This window comes from Pseudophryne corroboree, chromosome 2 (genome assembly GCF_028390025.1).
Source record: "Pseudophryne corroboree isolate aPseCor3 chromosome 2, aPseCor3.hap2, whole genome shotgun sequence".
Taxonomy (NCBI): domain Eukaryota; kingdom Metazoa; phylum Chordata; class Amphibia; order Anura; family Myobatrachidae; genus Pseudophryne; species Pseudophryne corroboree.
In genome coordinates this window covers 858473859-858499108 of record NC_086445.1, presented here as the reverse complement: position 1 = coordinate 858499108, position 25250 = coordinate 858473859, and the positions used below count along the sequence as shown (strand labels likewise).

At 44.9% G+C, this 25250-nt stretch overlaps 1 protein-coding gene across 3 annotated transcripts in view; it reads left to right on the top strand.

The window, feature by feature from the left end:
* The window catches only part of LOC135049881 (transient receptor potential cation channel subfamily V member 1-like), a 123651-nt gene that overhangs the window by 34983 nt on the left and 63418 nt on the right, over nucleotides 1–25250 (top strand). For all 3 annotated transcript variants that reach the window (XM_063955835.1, XM_063955837.1, XM_063955836.1), the window contains exons 3-4: nucleotides 5245–5384; nucleotides 18021–18173. In XM_063955835.1, the coding sequence (XP_063811905.1) occupies nucleotides 5245–5384; nucleotides 18021–18173 (293 nt within the window). The remainder of the gene's footprint in view (nucleotides 1–5244; nucleotides 5385–18020; nucleotides 18174–25250) is intronic.

Below are 25250 nucleotides of genomic sequence, written 5' to 3'. Positions count from 1 at the left end.
TTTTCGGGGTGTGCCCGTAATGAGCATTCAGGATGTAAATATTGTAGTACTGAAATTTCCCATCACACAGATGAGTAGCACTAACCAAATAAATACTGAACTTTGGGCCTGATTCTGAGACACACTTAAAAGTGCACGCAGCAGCGTCTATTAGTGGTTGCCCATCTGTGGATTTATGCAAATGCCGCTAGAAAAACCTTCTTTTGTGTACATCCATTCAACCAAATGTACAAGGACTGAGTTGCCCAATTGTAGGGCCAACAGTTAGGGGGAGTGGATACAAATTACCTGGGCTGCTGGAAAGGCCTAGGGGGGTGGGGGGCAGGACCACTAGCCCCTCCTCCTCAAGGATACCTGTACTGGGGCCGGCCGACGCCAGCTTCCTGGTGATATCGGGAAGATGGCTCTGCACATAGAAAGCAAAGACTCTGGCACTGTACCTCCTTGTAGAGCACGCTGCCCCACAATTTCTTTAATATTCACATATTTTTATACCAAAGGGCATAGTAACGCCCACTTAATAAGCCATGTTCGCACAGCCTTTACCAGGGCCCGGCGTGGCTCTCAACGGCCCTGGGTGCATCCTAATATGGCATCATCGCACCATTAAAATTTGCACCAGCCCTGTGGAAAATGCAGTGTTTCTATCTGAACATGAATTATACCTTTTAACAATGATGCCTTCAACAACAAAGCATTTTTGTTTTATGACTTTGAACTTTTATGGCCATCTTGAGACAGCAGTAACAGAACGGGAACCACACAATGGACTGGTTTATTGCCAGCAGTCAGTACTGGCGAGAATAATCTTGGGCCCTAGTTTTCCGCTTCTTGGCTTTCTCATGCTGCACAGAAAAGTCTGTGCTGTGCACGCAGCATAGAAGGGGGATACGGTCGTTAGGTCGACACAGCTTAGGTCGACAGTCATTAGGTCGACCACATGCATTAGGTAGACATGCATTAGGTGGACATGGTCAATAGGTCGACATGGTCATTAGGCCGACATGTACTAGGTCAACAGGTCAAAAGGTCGACATGAGTTTTTCAATTTTTTTTTATTTTTTGGGTTTTGTCATACTTAACGATCCACGTGGACTACGATTGGAACGGTATCCTGTGCCGAGCGAAGTGAGGCACCTTGCTCGAAACATGGTGAGTGAAGCGAGCCATGCGAGGGGACACGGTGCACTAATTAGGGTTCCCTGTCACTTCACGAAGAAAACAACGCCAAAAACAGTCAAAAACCTCATGTCGACATTTTGACCTGTTGACCTAGTACATGTCAACCTAATGACCATGTCGACATATTGTCCCTGTCGACCTAATACATGTCGACCTTCCATGGTCGACCTAATGACTGTAGACCTAAGTTGTGTGTATCCAATGACCCATACCCCATAGAAGGTATAAGCAAAGAGCAATAGTACTTTTACCTAGCTCTTATTGGGGCTCAGCTTAGGTAGCGATGCTGCCTGAGCTCCATCTGCTCACCATAATATTATTATGACATTGTTTAGTCCACAATGGTAGCTTAGGTCTGTGGACTTTGGGCCTCATTCAGACCCGATTGCACACTAGCTTTTTTTACAGCGGTGCGATAGGGTCTGAACTGCGCATGAGTATGCTCCGCAATGCGCAGGCGCGTCGGCCACCGGCGACGGGGATCACTGGACAGCGATGGATTTTACGAATAAAGCGATTGCAGCGGCGATCACAAGAAGATGGATAGGAAGAGGCCATTTGTCGGTGGCAACTGACCATTTTTAAGGAGTGTCCGGGAGAATGCAGGCGTGCCCAGCCGTTTGGAAGGAGGGTTTCAGACGTCAGCATCGGTCTGGATTGTCGCAGCGGCTGAGTAAGTCCTGGGCTGTGCAGAGACTGCACAAACTTTTGTTTGTGCAGCTCTCTGCACATTTATTCGCACCTCTGCACACCGATTACCCCCTCCCCCTGTAGGCGGCGATTATCTGGTCTCAGCAGTGCAAAAATCACCTGCTTGCGACCAGGTTTGAATGAGGGCCTTTTGTACCGTCCAAGTCCTTCTCTTGCCACCACTGTCACTGTCATAGCTGGCAGTAGCCTCTTCCTTACGTTAAGGTAGGAGGAAATGGGGAGTGGTGGCTAAAATGCGGTGGATGTCGTAGGAATTCGCCCGTCGCCAGCAATTGATATCCCCACATAGTGTCATTGTTACATGAGCAACAGCTTTAGCCACTGAGCTACTCGCTCTCCCCTAGTTTACTTAAGGGGGGTACTCACGGAGCGATATTCTAAGCAATCTGACTAGATTGCTTAGAATATCGGCAGGATCGCTCCGTGTGTAGCCCCCTCGGCGATAGCGATGCGCGGCCCCGCACATCGCTATCGCCGCTGCTAGATTGGCCTGCATGCAGGCCAATCTAGCGGGTCGCTCACTTCACCCGCTGGGTGAAGTGAGCGGCCCCCCCGTCTCCCCCCGCACGCTCAGCACAGATCGCGCTGTGCTGAGCGGCAGGAGAGATGTGTGCTGAGCGGTTCGCTCAGCACGCATCTCTCCTTGATCGGCCCGTGAGTACTGGGCTTAACACTGGTGGGAGCCTGTGGCAGAAAATGAAATAACTCAATGTGGTCTAATTCTGGTGTAGAGAAAATTAGGCTAGCCCCATTATTTGGTGTCTGATTTCCTAATAGAAATAAGCTCTGAGTTGTATACTCTACATTAAGTGTATTGATGACTCAACCTGGTGTGATCAGATCCACAAAATGGGGGGATTTCAAATGTTTATAAAGTCAGTTGGATGCCTGTTTTTTTCCTGTCTATTAAGGTGGGTACACACTATTAGATATATCTGCAGATCAATTGATCTGCAAATATATCTATGTACGATCCGTACACACAGCCCGATCCGTCGGGGGACTGACGTCATGAACTGGGCGGGCGGGCGCTCGCGCCCGCCCAGTTCACCTGTCAATCACCGCCGGCCGCCGCAGCATGTGTACGGGCGGTCGGACGACCGCCCCGTACACACACAGCGACGGGCCAATATATCGTTAGATATATTGGCTGTCGGCTGTGCTGCGCGGCCGACGAGATACGTCTGTGAACGACGAAGTTCACAGACGTATTGCCCGTACACACTGGCCGACGGTCCCGCGATGTATCGGCCGTTCAAGAGAACGGCCGATACATCGACCAGTGTGTACGGGCCTTTAGATAGGAAAAAAACAGACACCCAACTGACTTTTCAAACATTTGAATTCCCCCCAAAGTCTTTAAATTATTACACAGTTCACATTTTCCATGGAACAGTGAAGCAGAGAAACATCCTTAGCAAAACGAGCATTCCAGCTATATTTGGTTCTTCCACCATAATTTCTTGTTACATATTATAGGTGTGCCAGACACTGGATGCTAAAACAAACATAAGAATAAGGATTTGTGTGAAGCATAGACAAGGGAGTGTGTTGTAGTTGGGTATTGTTGCCTACCAGCATTTTTATAGGTCATATCTACCCTGAGGTTGCAGCAGAACAAAATCTGTTTTATGCAATGAAAGTACACATCTATTCAGGAGCAATTTGCTTATTTATTATCAGTTAATATATAGCGCTCAAATATTCCACAGAGCTTTAGAGATAATAGGGTCTATTCATGAAACAATGAAAACAGTGGAGTAGATGCCCATGGAAGAAGTGGAGAAGATGCCCATGGAAACCAATCAGTGTTGAGGTCACATTTAAAAAGTGCATTCTATAAAATTATACGTAGCAGCTGATTGGATGCCATGGACAACTTCTCCACTGGCTCACTTCTCCACACTTTGCACTGTTTCATGAATAGACCCATTTGGCCATTCACATCAGTCCATGTCCCAGTGGAGTTTGGCATTTATATTCTCTACCACATGTACACACGCAAATATACACTAAGGTTCATTTTTGTTGGGAGCCAGTTAACTTACCAGTATATTTTTGGATTGTGGGAGGAAGCCTGGAGTACCTGGAGAAAACCCACACAAGCACACAAAGAGAATACAAACTTCACACAGTGCTGTGGTGGAATCGATCTCAGGACCTCAGTGGTGTGAAGTGGTAATGCTAACCAGAGCCGACCCTAGGCATAGGCAAATTAGGCAAATGCCTAGGGGCACAAGCAGCTTCTGCTGATTAAAATGATATGCGGCATGCCTATGTTCTGTGTGTGACTGCTGCTGTATCTGCATTTGAAATGCTATGTTACAATGTATTCCTGGAAATTACTGTAACGTAGCATTTCATATGCAGATACAGCGACGGGCGCACACAGAATATAGGCATGCCGCATATCATTTTAATCAGCAGAAGCTGCTTGTGCAGTTTTGCCACATAGCAATGGAAATAAGATGCATTTTCATCAAAAAGGAGCCTGGCGTTAGCAGGGCTGCCAGCTGACTCATACAAGGCATCTCCTGCTGTATGGCGTATTGAGGCAAGATGTATGTGGACACATCTGTATCCAAACAGAGGCAGAGGTCACCGTGTTAGTGGCCATGTGAGTGCTGTGTGCAAGTGGGTTGGTTGTGCAATAGTGTTTGGCATAAGTGTAAGGGGCACTATGTGTGTCATTATGTGTATAAGGGCATTAATAATGTGCAGCATATGTGTAAGGGGCATTATGTGTGTCATGTTTAAATGCATTAATAATGTACGGCAAATGTGTAAGGGGCACTATGTTTGTCATTTTGTGTATAAGGGCATTAATACTGTGTGGCATATGTGTTAGGGACATTATGTGTATAAGGGCATTAAAAAAAGGTTGGCATAATGTGTAAGGTGCATTATGTTTATAAGGACATTAATAATGTTTGTCATATATGTAAGGGGCATTACTGTGTGGTATTATTTGTATAAAGGCATTACTAATGTGTGGCATTATGTATATAAGGTGCTTACTGTGTGGCGTAATGTATAGAAAGGGCACTACAGTGTGGTCTAATGTTGTGTGCCGAATGTGCACACTGTTCCTATTTAAAATATAGGGGTAAGAACACCAAAATAAGGACTGTTATGGATGAGAGGTGATGGTGCTGGGAAACAGGCGCAGGGTCAGAGGCAGAACAAGTGGTGGTGCTAGGGGGCACCAGCCTAAATCTTGCCTAGGGCATCATATTGGTTAGGGCCGGCTCTGATGCTAACCATTATACTTACCAACCGTGATCTTTGTGCATTGTACATGGCAGTACATTACCATCTTATGGTCTAAATTCAGTAATGTTTTATTAACAGAATCCCTGACTGTGACCCCAAAGATGTCTACACAAGAGACAGAATATTCAATGCTGTTGCTAAAGGTGATGTTGAGGACCTGGCTGGACTACAAAACTATTTGCGCAATGGAAAGCTTCTAACTAACACTGAATTTAAAGGTAAGGCTTGAACGTGCTGCATGTGTGTTTTAGGTTAGCAGACATATGCAGGCTACAGACAATTAAATAGCTTGGTATGTCCTGTTTCCATCAATTCTATTCCTTCCTTCCTTGCTGAATCACTATTTGGGTTTCTCTTTCCAGAGACTTTTCTACAGCCAATAATGGGGGTCATTCCGAGATCTACGATCATTCACACTGACATGCAGGGGATGCCCAGCACAGGGCTATCCTGGCCCGCATGTCAGTGCCGGCCACCCCCACAGAAGTGCAAAGGCATCGCACAGCGGCGATGCCTTTGCACTTCAAGAGTAGCTCCCGACCAGCGCAGCTTTAGCGTGCTGGCCGGAAGCTACTCATCTCTCCCCGGCCCGCAGCGGCTGTGTGTGACATCACGCAGCTGCTGCGGCCCTCCCCCCGCTCGGTCTGGCCACGCCTGCATTGGCCGGACCACGCCCACGAAACGGCGGACAAACGCCGCCATTCCGCCCCCCCGCCCAGTGACCGCCTCTGCCTGTCAATCAGGCAGAGGTGATCGTAGCGGCACAATGGCATTTGGCTGTTTGGCATGCGTCGGCGCACTGTGGCACCGGCGCATGCGCAGTTCTGACCTGATCGCACCGCTGTGATAAACTGCAGTGTGCGATTGGGTCAGAATGACCCCCTATATTAACATGTCCCTGTCCTGCTGCATACATAAGCCCCGTTTTGTGGTTTCCATCAGTATGCAGGAGAATGCAGCTTCTGGGACATCACTCTTTTTCTTGAATTGATCTGCTGCAATCTAATAAAATGCATACCTGACAAAAATCTAGATTTTCCAAAGATAATTCTGGTTTTCAGCAGTTGGAAGAGTCTGGACTTACCGGAACATTAGTGCTATCTCCCACAGAATAGGTGTGGTTTGGGTGATTCAATTTTGGTAGATCGTTTTGGGACAAAGAAGGTGTGTCCCATTTTGCCCTGATTTTCCCTTAGTTGGCAGGTATGAAGTTGAATTGAAGGAAGTGCACTTTAACAGAAAACATAGGCCATGAAACAATGGCTATACACAATCAGGGCCAGCTCTACCATTAGGCAGCTTTAGGCGGCTGCCTAGGGGCGCCAGTCACTGGAAGGCACCATTGAATTCATCTACCAAAAATCTGAAGGATGTGTCTGTATGCGGATTAGTAATGAATTTACAGATGGGTGATTGGAACACAATAAGGAGCATACAAATATATGTTTGTGCGTATATATTTATGTATACGCACATGCAATTAAAGAGACAGCAGGTATCCTGAATGTTAATATGAGGGGGAGGGTTAGGCTGCGGGGAGGGAGGGTTAGGGTAAGGTTAATTGATTTAATTCAAAATGTCTGTATTATTGTGGTCGTGATTCTGCTGTCGGTATTCTGACCAGCGGCATCTCGTACCCAGCCCTAACTAAATACCCACACCAGACTCTATATACATTATTATATAGTATATAAAGAATAGACAGCACTCAAGGACCTTTAAAGTGAAAGTATACTGTGAACAGAGTGACTACATTTTGTCACTTGTTTACAATATATTTTATCACTTTAAAAGTCCTTGAGTGTTGTCCCTTTTCTCTGTATATATATATATATATATATATATATATAATGATGTAATTCACCCCAGCCCACCTAGTGGCCACCTGCATCTCCCCTCCGAGAGGTGCTGGTGGGGGGTTGCATGTTAGGGGGCACTAGACTGAAGATTTGCCTAGGGTGCAGAGTCCTTGCACCGGGCCTGTACACAATATACATTACTGTTTAGTAACGACTGGCAGATTAAATGTAATCATGATGGGGCCTATTTACAATGATTTTGTATTGAGTACGCACCTTTCCGATAAAACTCAATTTTCATTTGCAATGACAAAACCTTAAATACTGGAGCAATTTATCATTGCTTCTGTGCTGGAATAGATGCTCTTATAATAAGCAGCTGTCCCTATCAAGACTAAAACCTTTCCTTTTAAAGAGAAGCATTGAAAGTATACATTAGAATATTCCGCCCTGCAGTGATACTGCACATGCGCAACTTTAGGTCATGTGGGCACACTCTGAGAGCTGGAGGAGGTGGAGGGATCTACATGGATCGCATCATAGCTCTTCTCACTGGTTGGCAGCTAGTTGGGGAAAATGTGCAAAGGCGCAATAAGCATTTCCGGAAGCACTCACACATAGTTGAACAGACCCTTTAAGATGGATACATAGATATAACATACAGTATATCAAATGATGTATCATTCCAACGCAGATTGGAACAATATATCATACACATCGTACAGTGTGTACCCGTGATCTGTCGCTCCCTGCCATCTGTCATTGAATCATCCTATTGGATGTGCTGCATGTCCAATGGGATGATTCCACGGCTGACCATGGTGTAGTTATATGCAGCATGTACATCACATACTGTTGTACGGCGGATTGTTGAAGGTGTATGCTGTATGCAATGTATCGTTACGTCACTGGGTTGTGTAATGATGCATGGTGTGTACCCAACTAAAGTGTAAGTAGCACTGAATACTGAAATACTCCAAAATTAAAGTAACATGCAATATTGTAACTTACCCACAAAACAATAAAGACAAAATCGTAACCAGTTATTAGCAAAATGTTTATAATTAGTAAAAAAAAAAAAAATGCTAGATGAAATAATATTTTCTTAACGTAAGTAATCAGATATGTTTTGCTCAATGACATGTAAAAACTTTACAAAAATGAGTGAGACATGATTGTGGCTTCAGGCTTAAAATTAGTGATGTTATTAAACTGGTCAGTAGATTAAGTAATTCGGCTTTCACTTCTGATTGATTTTCAAAATTTAAAGGATTATTTAAAGCCTTTTATCTGACTACAAGAGATGTTATAGTTCCTGAAAGGGGACTTTGTCTGGTTATCTGCCTTCAGATCATACACTAGTCATATGAGTCTGAATTAGCTAATCATCCTTAGATTGTTTTTTTACAGAAAATCGTACTGCTGTTTATTGCTGTGAAAGTCTTCATGGTAAATTACTAACATTGCAGCAATTAATGAAAGTGGGTATATTTTGCACATTACTATATAAGTATATGTATTCTAAAAACAATAAAAAAATTGTTTTTCTTAACATAGAACTTAAATATTAGTATTTAAAGAGTTACAATATAATTTGAAATATGTATTACTTTTTTTAAACACATGCACTATAGGTATCATTATCCTTTTATTTCTATATATTTCATATTTTTATTGTTTAAATCTATTAAAAAAACAACAACAACAACAACAACAACAACAGTTAAGTTAAAGGAAAAGGGGAATACAGCTCCAATGACGTACAGTCAAAGTACGCAGAGCCTCCCTCATCTGTCATACTCCAGTATAATCCTGAGTTTTGACTACAAAAATTATTAGAATAATGCAAAGATGATATTTACAACTTATAAATATCAACTTTGTATTATTTATATCAACTTTGTATTATTCTAATTTTTTTTATAGTCAAAACTTACCACCAAATCATATATGTGTAAGTAAATCTGGCTCTAATATTAGCCAGTGTTTCACCATCAAAATTAAAAATATTGTATTGGGTGGAGCTATAAGAGCTAATATAGCCACTTCCACAAGCAGAGATCGCCTTTGCAAATTTGGGGCTCTTCAAAAAAACACATCTTGGGCTGTCTTATCCAAGTGGAGGGGGCGTGGCTGGGGGAGGGGGGGGGGAATCAAACACAGGCTTATAGAGTTCCTAGGAAGTTCTGCCACTGGTATATGCTCCCTTATATGTCACATACATCCCTGGTTAGTGCACGTGACATGTAGGAGAAGGTACTTTCTGACTGAAGCCGGCAGCTGAGTAGTATAACGGTACTTAAGTTTCAAAGCCATAAATAATGTTCCCTTCTAAGAGAGACAGTTGGCAAGGTGCTATTTCTCTGCCATTTGTAAGGCCACGGAGAGGGGCATTAGGCAGAGTGTATGTGCGGTGTCCCCAAAACCAACTCTCACATTTCAACATCTTTTAAAATGGATCACCTCTACACATAAGAACATTCAATGTTTCCTAATTGGGCCTGTTGTGACAACCCGGTGATTTTGCAGCTAAGTAGTGGAATCAGTCATCATCATCAGTCATCCCCATTGCATATCGTTGCACTAGCAATCCTGTATCCATAAGAGATAATCCTCCATAAAGGTACGTTAGCTGATGTGTTAATAATATCTGTCACAATTCCAGTATAAGAAAATACCATACAGTAAGGGTAATCTGCCTATTATCCGCTCCCCCATTGTAGCCTCCCTTCATGTGATTTGTACAGCCGCACTCACAGTTACACGTCACATACACAAACTTTCTGCATGGAGCAGAGCTGGAGTGAAGCATTGCCTACAGGGCACCAACCGGTGACTGTATGTGGGTATAGGTGCAGGATGCAAGCGGTTTTATAGTAGGATGAATGACGGTAATTTCAGCTAAATGGAATATGTCCATGTCCCACTGCGTAGCTCTAACAAAGTAATAAGATGGTGCCATGCTTGCGCAGATGTACCGATGTTGGACATCTTGGGTAACGATTGAAGCCTTCCTAAAGGAGCCAATATGGAGTATGCCTAGTAGAACTATCTTGCTTCAACATCCCCCTTGCTACAAGCTTCTCCATGTTAAACAAACATTTACTTTCAGCTTCCTTGTAGCAACCTGTAAAAACTTCCTGTTAGACAAGCAAGAAAACATCAATATTTCAAATGGTTCTAGCCCACTTTTCTTGGTAGATACATCAGTAAGACTCCTCTTATTGTATCCTCTCATGGACCATTTAAACAGTTTCTTTCCTCATGAACTCAGGAATGCTGTCATGTTCATGGTTGTCAATGTCTTTCACATTTGTGACACTTGATTTATGCAAAGTCTCTTTGCCTATTTTGAATTTCCACTCACACCAGTCAGACCATGGCCTTGGTTTCTGGATGTCCTGAGGTTCACTGAATACAATTTTTGCTAATTCCTCATAGTATTTGGTTTTTCCAATATTTGATCTTGTAGAATTTATTTTCAGCTGTTGGATTTCCACACTGCTAGCTTCTTTTTCAGATATCTCTCCAGCTACTGGCATATCCAGTGACACATATTTGCTCTGCATTTCAAATTCCAGCTTTTCTGTAATTTGTTTTGTTTCTTTAAATATGCCATCTTTTGACTTGTCAAGCTATCGGGAACTTGGATTCCATAGTAACCTTTGTAACCTTTACTTTCATTACAATAGCCAAACATGATACACTTCTTGGGTGGGGATTGAAGCCTCCCTGAAGGAGCCAATATGGAATGTGCACAGTAGCACTCGCCATCAACAGTTCCACCCGCCCCATGCCATTCCATACCCCCTTCCCATACTTACACTGTTCATGTGGCCTCGCAGTTCCTTCTCTCTGGCTAGGTCTGTTCAGTCTCCCTAGCAATGGCAGATTTTAAAGTGGTGGCCCTATGGCTGCAATCAGAAATTGTGGGTCCCAGTATAAAAAAAAGGTAGGGACCCCCTCTCATCAGTCCCATGCATCCCCAAAGGACTGGTGTATTCTGCAATGTGGCATTGAGCCCTGGACCCAGAGCAGACACATGCTATGAAGCTCTCTCCATGACACTGATGCCCACCAGAATCCCCTGTGAGCTCTCTTATGTCCCCCAGATCTCCCTGCACCCCATCAGACCTCACACATACAATCAGACTTGCCTGCAGGACATATTTTTATATAGATAAATAAATAGATATACAATGAACCATGGATCCTGTACTCTCTGAAAGTATTCAAAAATTACCTGCTATCCTTAGGTTCAGTTTTGTGACATTGAATGCTATTGGTCCTCCATTCAACGTCTAATCTATCGTAGCCAACTACCATGGGGGTAAGAGGGTATAGGCACATATTTGGGCCGGGCCGGATTAAGCCTTTGGGGGGCCCGGGGCACTTAAGACAGGGAGGCCCACACCAAATCCTCTGGCCCACCTCTCCTGTGAGCAGTGTTCAGGACTCAGCTGCCTGTACTGCAGCAGTGACGGCAATGCCATCACTCATTGCAGCAGAGCACAATAGTCACCAATGGGAGTCATCTGAGCTTCCCTCACAGGTAGTGGTGGGTTCCTTGGGATGTGGTTGGTGACACTGTGACCGCAGCAATGGCAGGTGCAGTGCCACTGTGCTGCAGTAAGACACCAGCAGTTGCAACAGAAATCCTAAGCAGCTGATCTTGTAACTTGTGGCCAGTGGCTAGTCTTAGAGCCGGCGGCTTCTGTGCAGTAACAGAGGCAGCACAGAGCGTTTCTCTAAAGCAGCACAGTACAGCAGTGTGCTGCTCTAGTCAGGGGGGAGCCTTAAAAAGGGGTGCCCAGAGCACTGTGTCCCCGTGCCCCCCCCCACCCCCCCAAATCTGTCTATTATGTGGGGAGGGTTAAAAGGCACACATGGTTAAAGGTGGCAGAGGCACTGGTGGGAAGGTATAGGAAGTAAATTGTGGTACAACCCTATTAGACAGTGAGAGAGACTGCAAGGGATAAGGAAACAGCAGTAGAAACTGCAGGAGAAAAGGGGCGAGTCAGAGAGACTGCAAGGGAAAAGGTGACAGTGGGAGTAACTGCTAAAGAAAAGGGGACAGTGGGATAGAAAGCAGGGGAAAAGGGGACAGTGGGAGAGTCTGCAGAGGAAAAGGGGACAGTGGGAGAGACTGCAGATAAAAAAGGGGACAGTGGGAGAGACTGCAGGGGAAATGGAGTACTTCTGTGGTGTGCACCACAGCCACAGTGCAAACCTTTTTCTGTGCAGTGCCAATGGTAGCAGGTAAGAAAGGAGGAAAAGAGAGGTAGAGAGCTAGGGGCTGGGCTTCTGCCGAGCAGAGAAAGGAAAGTTGATCCAGTAATGGGGCCTACAAGGAACCTGTCTGTGAGTGGTTTCCCAGGGCAGGTGCCTTCATTATAATCTGGCCCTGCTGCAGGCACCAATGATTCCAGCCACTACTCCACAGAAGCAGTTTGTAGTCAGGATCATTGTAGCCACTGGGCTCCCCCAATCTGCCCAGGCCCCTTACTACCGGTACCCCCTTGATGTCATCTCTGGATGACATACGCCCTTGGTCCTACTGCACATGTATGTTAGAATACTAATGGGACAGACCTTATTGAATTATTATATAGATGGGCATACTGTATACAGTAAGTATACATTGTTAATGCACATGCACAGTAAAAATAAATTGTGTATGTTACACCCCAAAAAATGACAACAACTTCAATGCAGCTATTATAATATTTAATTTGGAGTCTCATATCCAGAACACTTTAAAGACCAGAACGCAATAACTATAAAGAATTGCTGTTGGGTTGTAAATTACCTCCATTATGTTTAACTGCAGACATCACATCTGTAAAGTGTAGTTTAAGCAGGAATCAGTTGACAGCGTACATAGTTCTGGGAACAGAATGGACCTGTCAAGTAGGGTTATTTCCTATTTTGACTTAATCTGTTTTCCTGCTGTAGATACTAAGGGTGGTCTTCAGTTTGCCGGTGGCCGGGCTCCCGACGACCAGCATACTGGCGCCGGAATCCCAACCGCCGGCATACCGACAGCTTTTCTCCCTCTTGGGGGTCCACGACCCCCCTGGAAGGAGAATAGATAGTGTTGTGCCCGAGCTCGCAAGGAGCTCATTTGCGCTCGCCCAGCTGTCGGTATGCTGGCCGCCGGGAGCCCGACCGCCGACATAACATACTACACCCGATACTAAAAGCAGCCTCAAACCTGCTGTGTACCTCAATATGCATCTATATTTAGGTTTCCGGAGCATGTTGTCCGCATTTCTGGGACAGTCAGTTTGCCTAGTGAGTGGGGAGTTGAAGGGTAAAGTGAAGGCTATCCTACTGCAGTACAAGGAATATGCACTTGTTTTGCAGAGCTGTACAGAAATAACATTTCAATTTGTAGATTAGTATAATTGTGATAAGGTAAAAGGGTGGAGAGAATGCCTTCTTAGAGGTGTTCCATGCTGTGCAGACAGGTATAGCCATTTCTAACCCAAAGAGGATTGTCCGTTTCTGGGGCAAACACAGGATTTGTAAAGGCAAACCCCTCTTTCTTATTCACACAGAAGTGAATAATAGAATTGTTATCCATCACAAGATTAATCCATCTTTATTTCTTCTCAAAAGCTGCCAACATCATCTGACGCTTGTGTTCCACTTCCTACCCAACAATGATTGCCTGACAAAGAGTAACAGGGCCAGATGTACTAAACCTTGGAAAGTGATAAAGTGGAGAGTGATAAAGTACCAACCAATCAGCTACCAACTGTCATGTTTCATACGCAGCCTGTAACATGGCAGTTAGGAGCTGATTGGTTGGTACTTTATCACTCTTGACCGTATCACTTTTTAAGGATTAGTACATCTGTAAGTAAAGGTCAGGACCGCAACCAGAAGCAGGCAGATGAAATGTCTGCTAGAAAGGGAAGAAAACCGGAGAGGCCAGTGCAGCAAACTTATTTATATATTTAGTCTTGGTGCCAGATATGAGCCTTCCTATTAATCTTGGCACCAGGTATAGCTGCCTCCAGAACATGTCCTACTAGCTGTTTACTGAACCAGAGCTGAACTTGGAAGCTGCAATGCAGGCATATGATGTCAGCTCCGGTTCAGTGAACATACTGTATAGCATGGCCGGCTCCATGACACAAGAAGGGTTAGGAGCAGGAGCTGTAATACTGTGGTATTGTTGGAACTATAATGCACTATGATACTGTATCTAACCCTCCAATACCATCCACTACTACAAACAGGGGCATTGCTAGAGAGGAGCAGGTCTGTGTGCAGGTTCTATCTGGGCCCCCTCCTCTCTAGCTGTAGTGCTGGGCACTAGGGTCCCTGGGGGACCCTGAGTCTAGAACGCATGTGCAGATCTCCGGGAAAAGGCATGGTGGCCATTTTCCCCGAGATTTTCCTACTGTGCATGAGTAAAATACTGGGGAAATGGTGCAGCACCATTTACCCAGTGATTTCTGCAACTCTGCTGCTGTGCCGTGGGACTCCGGAGGGTAAGTATTAAAAATAATGGCTACAGGGTTTTCTGTTTGGGACCCTGGGAGCCCGTGTACACCGCACACACTGCACCCATTATAAATACGCCAGTGACTACAAATGCCGCACTATACACTGACACTGTCTAACACTCATGGTTAATTGTATACTCTTTGACGAGGGAGCCAAGCCAAAGGTGACAGGCTTTTCCCGTGTATAACCTAGTATTACTTCTGGCATTGGCAGTGTAGGAGTAATACTCAGCAAAAACCAAGCAAGGAAATACAGTTCTTTTGTTGCTTCACTTTATTCGGTAGTGGAAATATTCTTCCTCCATAGATGCCAATCGCTCATATCTTGCACTATTGAAAGGAAATATTAATGAAAGTGCAGGCTGTTTTAGTTAATATAAAAATGCCCTTCTCCCAGTTTCAGTCCTGATGTATCGGTATCTTATCATCTGCAATTGAGAATCTTTTAGAATTACATTTTTTATTCCAATGGGCAAATTATGAAATGTCATAAAATTTTGAGTAGAGATTTTAATCTAATGCTAAATCCAAATCCCCAAATATCACAAATGTCTTTCTACATCTTTCTACATCATCTTGTCTTTCTACATCATCTTCACTATCCCCTCATAATTTACATTTCATACATATTGTCTCATTACTGAATTGCTTGGTCAAAAAACTGAGAGTGCATAGATCACACTATTCTAATGGATATATTATTCCAGATAATATATACTTCTGGACTTTATGCAGCAAATACCAAATAATTTCTGTTAGCACTTAGATAAATGTACAGTATGTTCTAACTTCTTATACAACTTCCAAGAGATCAGGTAGCTTTAGTAATGAATCCCTTAACTGAGGGAAAGCAAATGGCACAAAAAAAAAATATTGACCCTTGGGGGCCCACTTATAAAAAACCTAATTTGCAATGCGATGTTAGCGCAATATTAGCACCTAAAATCACATTGCAGTGTGCGATGACACCAACCAAATGTATGAAGCAGCGCATGCTTCGAAAGTAGCCCCATCCCTGCAATGTGTTCACGTTAGTGCCAGGACTCCTGTGCATGCACGGCTGGCTGACCACATATGCGCAATGGCCATTGCTGGGAAGGGTTCTGGAGTTAATTGGTAAATCTACCAATGGGGGTTTCAGCTGCTGTTGGGAATGGAGGGACTGCAGCAGATAATTCCGATATCTGCTGCGATCCCTCTTTCATACATGTGGGTAATACTAAATGTTTGCGGATACCCCCCCAAAATAGGTATTCTTGGGGAATAAGCCACAAATATCTATTGGTAAATGGGGTCTTTGAAGAGTTAATGAACTCTGTATTGACACAACACAAGCATGACTCAAAACTATTGCAACAATGGTGTTGAATTTATATACCTTGCCCTAGAAACGCTGCTGAAGCTTACTAAATGGGGAAGCTAATTACTTGCCTTTTCACTGATAAAAACAGCCTCATATTGCGATTTTTGACCAATGGTCATTATCGTGTTATCCAATTGAAGGCCATTCTTATTGTCCGAAAATGACCCTGTAATTGTGCGATAATACATGGGATCCGGAATAAGTTCACGATCCCATGTGTTATCATTGATCCGAAGGCCGCCAATCGCGGCTTATGCTTCGGGTGCCGCAAAATCCCCGATAAGTAATGGCATCAGAGGGAGGAGCGCACCACATCAGGGCTAATTGGATGGCCCTCAGCATACCTATCAGCAGTGGTCATTTACCCCCCTAAGGGTAGATGTAGCTTCCTTTTCTGTAAACTCAGACTGAATACCTTTCAGCATTTACTAAAGATGATAAAAAATATCTGATGGCACAATTTTTGATCTGCCTTATGTATTAGATAAATAGTCTGTTCTATGATTTGAAATGTAATCTTTACAAATCTGCACTTTTCCATAGAAGCTCTAGACAGAGCTATAAATGCTTATATATTTATCTGTAGAAAGTCTACCCAAACGGGTATAGTAGGGTATGCTGGCGGCCGGGCTCCCGTCGACCAGCATACCGGCGCCGGAATCCCGACTGCCGGCATACCGACAGCTGGGCGAGGGCAACTGAGCCCCTTGCGGGCTCACTGCACTCGCTACGCTGCGGGCATGGTGGCGCGCTACACAAGCCACACTATCTATTCTCCCTCCAGGGGGGTCGTGGACCCCCAAGAGGGAGAAAAAGTGTCAGTATTCCGGCGCCGGTATACTGTGCGCCGGGATCCCGATAGGCGGCAAACTGAAGACCACCATACCCAAACTACCCCCTGAAAACATAGTGCTTCATAATGGCAAAATAAGTGCGGAGGAGACCCTACAGGTAGTTGCAAGGGTAACCCGTGACGCATCTCAGTGTAAAAGGACTCCCCAAAAAATAACCCAGATCTAGTGACTCGTAAATCCAAAATGAGTATAGAGCAGGGTTTGACCTAGGAAGGACCCGGTTAACGGGGCATTGTAAATGGGTGACCCAGGTCATCTGACTCGGGTCCTGTTACAAGCCTATGGAGAGCTGACTCACCAGCACTTGGAGATTATGTTATCTCCAAAGCACGGCAATAACCTGGGTCCAGCCTGCTGTGTAAACTATCTAAATCTGTGTTCAGTGGCCTGGGCTATACCCAGGTTGGCAGTGTAAAAGGGTACTAGCCAAAGCGATTGTTTTGCATATATGCACTCCTTGTTCCTTAATTTCTTAATTAAGGATATTATCTTCACTTGAAATGAGATCACAATATATTTAGCTAAAATTAAATTCCTATATGTTTGTGAGGAAATATTATTAACATAAAAATGATTATGGAGAATGTTATTGTATAAAAATAAATCATGTTTGTCGCTTACCAAACTTGCACCCACAAGTGTGTGCACATGCCAGAGTTGCATGTAAACAGTAAAGGTTGGCTAAACATAAAGTAAAGTTGATAAAAGTAATCTTTTGTAATGGTTAGCATTACTGCTTCACCATAATGAAGTCTTGAGTTCAATTCCCGCCACGGCCCTAACTGTGGAGTTTATATGTTCTCCCTGTGTTTGTCTTAGTTCCCTCCAAACATTCTGGTTTCTATCTACGCTCCTAAACATGCTTCATGGTTATTTGGGTTCTGACAAAAAAAATAATTATCCCTAGTCATAGTGTATATGTGTGAGTTGTGTACATGTTGTAGGGAATATAGATTGTAAGCTCCACTGGGGCAGAGACTGATGTGAATGGCCAAATATTCTCTGTAGCGATGTGTAATATGTGTGCGCTAAATAAATAATTTGTAATAATAAATATAATAACCTTGTAATTGTAAGTTTCCCAAGGTTACTGTGTTATCTATGAAAGAGAAAATGTGTGGGGTCACACTCACAGTGCAAAAGCAGTTCTATGAGGTCACGCACCTGTTTTAGTGAAGTATGTGGATATTTGGAAGAGATGCATTTGGTGAATGCATTGGAAATCTCTACATTATAAACATTTCTGCAGAAGACATTGGATTTGTTTTGGTTATGTGTAAGAATACACTAATGTAGATTCCATATTTCTTTTACTGTCCAGATCCTGACACGGGGAAAACATGTTTATTAAAGGCCATGTGGAACTTAGAGAATGGAATGAATAAAACTATCCCAGTATTGTTGGATGCTGCCAGGAAGACCGGCAATCTGAAAGAGTTGGTTAATGCTGCCTACACTAATGATTATTATCGTGGTAAGTGCAGACAAAGGCGTTACTTTGGTAACAAGTATATATTTTGCTAACAATGTACAGTGGGAAGACCAGTTTTGCCTATCATGTCTTAAATGTCCAGTTTATACGTTTTTTGCTGACCATGCAATACAACAGTGCCTAATTTTTCCCAATGGTTTGGCCAAAGTGGGATATTGTTCAATAATTATATGGATGCAAATGTATTTTATCTCACATTCATATAAACAGATGATTATAATCACTTGGTGCATGAGGTAGAGTTGGATGTAAGGGCTCTTCTTTTGCATTAAATAAGAACTTCTGTACTGCACATATGCACAAAAAAGTCATGTTCTTCCACCTATGGGCCTAATTCAGCATTTTCCTCTGATGGGCCAAACCATGTGCAATGCAGGTGGGGCAGATATACCATCTGCAGAGAGAGTTAGATTTGGGTGGGTTATATCGTTTCTGTGCAGGGTAAACAATGACTGCTTTATTTTTACATTGCAATTTCGATTTCAGTTTGAACACACCCCACCCAAATCTAAATATCTCTGCATATGTTATATCTGCCCCCCCCCCCCTTCCCTGCAGTGCACATGGTTTTACCCAGTAGCTAACAAATGTGCTGCTGCGATCAGGTCTGAATTGGGCCCAAAGAACCATCTAGCGGCACAAGTGCAAAACCAAAATTACTTACAGACAGTGAGCATCTAGTACACTTCAAGTCAAGTGAAACTTTCCCTTTAAAATTATACAGTAAGTCAATAGATGAAAATCAATTCCACCGAGAAGCTGATAAGTAGCGTATCTTGCAGTAATACATCTGAAAGCATTACTTCCAATGACTTCAGAGTTAATGGGCTTCAAGCACAAAACACTTATGACAATTAACATTTGCTGATGTTATTTGTACTTTGGTGGAGGTGAAAAAAACAGTAGCTAATCCTTTAAATCTGTAAATGACTGTGTTACCTCTTATTGGATTTTATGTGCAGGATCATTTGGGAATTTATTTGCCGCTTTCTGTCAGGATGTTCTAGGATAGAGTAGGTGCAGTAGCATTTGTTTGCGATCAATGATAATCTCTTAATGTCATATATGCAGGGAACAATTATGAAGTTTTATATCGGACTGCTATTGTTTGCATTTTTATAAAATGCTTCAACCATTAAGTGAAAATAATTTCTTTTAGTCTTGTATCTTCATGCTACATTCAGATTTGGAGTATTGTCGGCTTCAAGTTCAACTATTTATAAAAAACTTCCTAAGGGGAAATTCATTTTTTTTTTGGGTGCCATTTGGAGCTAATCAATTGTTTTACCAACTGGGCGTGAGTGCCATGGATACCCATTACTTCTGCTGGCCACCTCCTGAGACTTACACAGAAAAATGAAAAAACAAAACAAAACATCTCATGTCATTAGTTACTGCTCGAATAGCCCTGAGGTACAGTAGTTGTCAGAAACAGCAACTGTTGGGGTCGGCAAACTGGTGAAAATAACATAATAAAATGTTCATTTTCTTGGCAATGACAGGGGTCATTTGAGGATGGAGGTAGCAAAGGATACTGACAGAAAAAAAGCAATGTTTTATGTAGATAAAGTTGCATAGTGGGAATACACATATATGCACACACGCACACACACACACACACACGCACACTAATGGTGTGTGCAATAGAAAACCAGCTCTGGTGCCACTTAGCAGTAAAGAGTCCCATTAATATTTACGTTTAAAGCTGAATACACACCAGAAAGATATATTTTTTGTTCAGGCGATGAACGATATAACTGTAGTACATCCGTGGGTGTGTATACCCGATATGTTTGTGAATTACATCGTTCACAGATATATCAGGTCGGCCCTGCAGCACAGCCCATGCCCAATATATCTTGGAGATATATTGGCAAGTCTGACTGTATGTGCGGGCAACCCACCAACCACCTATACACTGGCTGCAGGCAGGGCAATAGAGAGCCTGGCCGGGCCCAGGTTCTTTTCAGAGGGCATGGCCTAATCATGGGAGGCGCAGCCCTTCACACTCTCTGGCCCCACTGCAGCCCAGCACATAGAAGCATTTTCTGGGCTAAAGAGAAGAGCTGCAGCTGCTGATGCTGCCAGGTTAGGGGAGGGGGCGGGACTTGGGCCCCTCCATCAGGCCTGGGCACGGGTAAGTAGTACCTGCTTCCCCCCTCTCTTGGCACCACTGGCTGCAGTGACTGGCGATACTGACATCACAGCTGGGTGGGCAAATTCAGATGCCCATCTAGTTGTGTTTTCTGGGTGGCCTATGGTAAGTCTGTATAGCTTACCTAATCATTACCTGATCATTCTGTACAACGGCCAGTCGGCCACTTTGTCTTTGCAGACAGTGTGTACTCAGTCTTACAGTATATATCACACTAAAACACACAATAGTTGATATATAAGTGAGGTGAGTGAGATTACAATTGCTGCTTCAGGAGTCAGAATAGTTAGGACTATCACTTACAATGTAATGTTTCCTTCTGTATTCAAATGTCAGTTTATCATCTCAAAGGAGCATGTGATAAATAGTCACTCCAGTGAATAAGGTTGCAAAAGTAAATAAGAGTACCATTAGATGACTGCTGAAACATGGTCTGGACCCAGGCCAAATTACTGATGTTGAATACAATTCTCTTTTCCGCCTAATGTCTATTAGATGTTCTTTTACTTCAATACATCTACATAAATTGCCCCTTGGGAGAAATATGGAAAAAAGAATGTAGTCTGTGATATGTATTATTAATGGCAATGTTAGCAACCAAGGAATGCTTTGTCCATAAACACTTTAGCATCAACTCTGATCCTAAAAAATACCAAGAAAGTATAAAATGACCAGCTAAAAGATGGTGGGATCAAATTCCCTTATTTGGAAAAAAAATAAAAAAATCCCTTCTCATTTATGATGTCTCCACTTTCCGTTTATGTTGACTACCTGCTCTAGATCATCCTTTAGCTGAGAATGGACTTGGTGCTTTGGCTTAGTGACCTGCTGTAAGGCACAGAGCAGGTAAGTGTTATAGGAGAATGGTGGAGCAGGCACAACAGGCAAGGGTGTGATATAAAAAGTTATCATTCACAATATCAGTATTCAGAATGTTGACACTAAAATGTCATCATGGTCTGAATGTTGACTTGGGCAGGAGGTCTACATTTTAAATGTTGACATTCACAATGTCAACAGTAACATAATGTCGATGCTGCCACACAGTTGGCATGCTGACCATGTGGTTTTGTATAGGCGGCTCAACTAACCCTAACCGTAATCAACCCTAACCACAACCAAACCCAGCCCTAACCGCAGCCAACCCTAACCGCAGCCAACCCTAGTCCCTAACCAAAATAGTCTCAATACAGTTAGGAGTAAATCCAGATGTCAGGAGCACTTTTGCACCATGGCAGAACAATATTGTGTGCATTGTCCGCAAATTTAAAAAGAGCAGACAGTTTTAGAGTTGGGAATGGTGGTTATTTTAGGTGATCTCTAAAACACAATGTTAATATATTGGTGCCCAGTATTAGTGTGCTACATGCAGAAGCAGGCAGTATTTTCCCTACATACATTTGATCCTTAGTATTGCAACACAGTTTGTACAGTTGGAAACAGTGGCGTGCGGTGAGGTCAGTGGCTGGTGAGGCACTACAGCCATAATGTCCACCGAATCCTGCCGATAACCCCTACCGCCGCCGAGCCAATGCCCACTACTGCCCCTGTGCCAATGCCTGCTGCCACCGCCAATGGCTTACAAACTCGCCCACCATCAACTGACCCAGCCCTCCACCACTAATTTGCATCTCAGTCCGATGCCGTGACTGCCGCCAATGCCCGCTGCCTGCCTGCTCATCATACTTGTGATATATTGTACATTTTCTATAGAAAATAAAAATAAAAATTAGTGTTTGGGACTGGGAAGGGAGTGGGAGGAGGACATGAATGCAATTTTGTTGTCCAGGGCTTCCATTAGTCAAATTACGCCGCATAGTAGCGCCACTTACACAAATTACGCCAGGCAGAACTCCCTTTTACACATTACAGCAGGTACAGCCTCCTATTACACATTACGGCAGGTAGAGATTCCTTTTTTCACATTACGGCAGACAGCGTCCCCTTTTCACACATTACGCAGACAGCGTCCCCTTTTTATACTTTACGGCAGACAGCGTCCCCTTTTTACACATTACGGCAGACAGCGTCCACTTTTTTTTACACATTATAGCAGACAGCGTCCCCTTTTTACACATTACGGCAGACAGTGTCCAATTTTACACATTACGGCAGACAGCGTCCCCTTTTTACACATTACGGCGGACAGTGTACCCTTTGTACACATTACGACAGACAGAGTCCCCTTTTTTACACATTACGGCAGACAGCGTCCCCTTTTTTACACATTACGGCGGACAGCGTCCCATTTTTACACATTACGGCGGACAGCGTCCCCTTTTTACACATTACGGCGGACAGCGTCCCTTTTTTACACATTACGGTGGACAGCGTCCCCTTTTTGCACATTACGGCGGACAGCGTCCCTTTTTTTACACATTACGGTGGACAGCGTCCCCTTTTTACACATTACGGCGGACAGCGTCCCCTTTTTACACATTACGGCAGACAGCGTCCCCTTTTTTTACACATTACGGTGGACAGCGTCCCCTTTTTACACATTACGGCGGACAGCGTCCCCTTTTTACACATTATGGCAGGTAGAGATCCCTTTTTTACACATTACGGCAGAGTCCCTTTTTTTACACATTACGGCAGATAGCACCCCCTTTTTACACATTACGGCAGACATCGTCCCCTTTTTAGACATTACGGCAGACAGCGTCCCCTTTTTTACACATTACAACAGACAGCCCCCTTTTTTTACACATTACAGCAGACAGTCCCCCTTTTTTTTTACACATTACAGCAGACAGTCCCCCTTTTTTTTACACATTATGGCAGCTACAGCCCCCTTTTACACATTATGGCAGGTAGAGCACTTTACACCCCCCCCTCCCCCCCTCTACTCTTAGGATGTAGTGTAGTGTAGTGTGTAGTGTAGTGTAGTGTAGTGTGTAGTCAGTGGTGCAAGTGTGTGGGTACGGGTGGGTACAGCGTACCCTTAAGAATTTTGCCGTGGGTACGCATTACCCACACCAATGGGCCGCCGCTCCTCACCGCTCCATTCCTCCCTCACCGATGCTCCCCGCTGCACCGCCGCTGATGTGAGGGGAGGAGAGCACAGCCTGCGCCTCTCCTTCCCCTCAGTCTCCGGCGGGTGTCCGTTCAATTCAGCGCCGCCCGTGACCCAATCAGAGCTCGCACCGCGAGCTCTGATTGGCTCACGGATCGGTGCATAATTAAACTGAGACACCCGCATCCGCCGGAGACTGAGGGGAAGGAGAGGCGCTGGCTGCGCTCTCCTCCCCTCACACACACAGGACAGCAGAGGCAGCGGTGAGCAGGGGGGGGGGGCATGTCTGGCACTGGTCGGACATGTGTACCTGACACTGGGAGCATATCTGGCACTAGGGGATATCTGGCACTGGGGGGACATGTGTACCTGGCACTGGGGGTATATCTGGCACTGGGGGGGCATGTATACCTGGCACTGGGGGATATCTGGCACTGGGGGGGCGTGTATACCTGACACTGGGAGCATATCTGGCACTGGGGGATATCTGGCACTGGGGGGCATGTATACCAGGCACTGGGGGATATCTGGCACTGGGGGGGCATGTATACCTGGCACTGGGAGCATATCTGGCACTGGGGGGACTTGTGTACCTGGCACTGGGAGCATATCTGGCACTGGGGGGACTTGTGTACCTGGCACTGGGGGATATCTGGCACTTGGGGGGCATGTATTCCTGGCACTGGGAGCATATCTGGCACTGGGGGGACTTGTGTACCTGGCACTGGGGGATATCCGGTACTGGGGGGGCATGTATACCTGGCACTGGGAGCATATCTGGCACTGGGGGGACTTGTGTACCTGGCACTGGGGGATATCTGGCACTGGGGGGACATGTGTATTTGGCACTGGGGGCATATTTGGCACTGGGGGACATGTGCACCTGGCACTAGGGGGACATGCATATCTGGCACTGGGGGGGACATATATCTGGCACTGGGGGACATGTGTATCTGGCACTGGGGGCATATCTGGCACTGCGGGGACATGTGTATCTGGCACTGGGGGGACATGTGTATCTGGCACTGTGGGGCAATGTATATCTGGCACTGTGGGGCAATGTATATCTGGCACTGTGGGGCAACATGTATCTGGCACTATTGGGGTCATACGTGTATCTGCCCCTCCCCCTTATGTGTATCACGCCCCTTTTTCATTGGCCACGCCCCATGTGGCATTTGGTCACACCCATTTTTTTGCGCGCGCACACAGTGCCCGTATGACATTTTTTCTACTTGCCCCACTGTGTGTAGTGTAGTGTAGTGTGTAGTGTAGTGTAGTGTGTAGTGTAGTGCAGAGTCAGCCACTTACATGATTTTGTTCTTCCGGCTGCAGGCTCCTGACTCGGCGCTCCCTCGGTCTGTACATTGCACTGCAGGCCAAGAGGAGTGAGGGGGGCCGCGGGAGCTCAGCAGTCAGCACGGGGGTCCAGGAGAAGAAGCAGGCCGTTGAGCACAGGGGGGGCACTAAGGGAGCGGGGGGAGCGGGGGGCGCGGGAGCGAAGCTGAGTTTGCGGCGGGGGTTAAGGGAGGGGGGGCGAGACAGCGCAGCAGACAGAGGCTCCCGCTGGTCCTGCAAGAGCGGATCGGGAACAGGAGGAGCGGCTGTGAGCAGCGGGGATGTGCGGCTACTCTGAATGGGGGCATCTGACTTTACCCATCCGTTCCAGCCCACCCCCTGCCGCTGTCCAATGATTGACAGGGGTGTGCCTTGATGTGAGCTCAAGGCACAGCCCCTGTCAATGAGGCAGATCTGCTGGTGCCGCTGCTCATTCAATTTTCAATGGGCTTTTCCAGCCCGTGATTCGGCTCCACCCCCCTCTTCAGACACTTTGCTATTGTCACTGGGAGGCAGCGCTCTCGCTGCCTCCCATAGAGATTTAGCTATA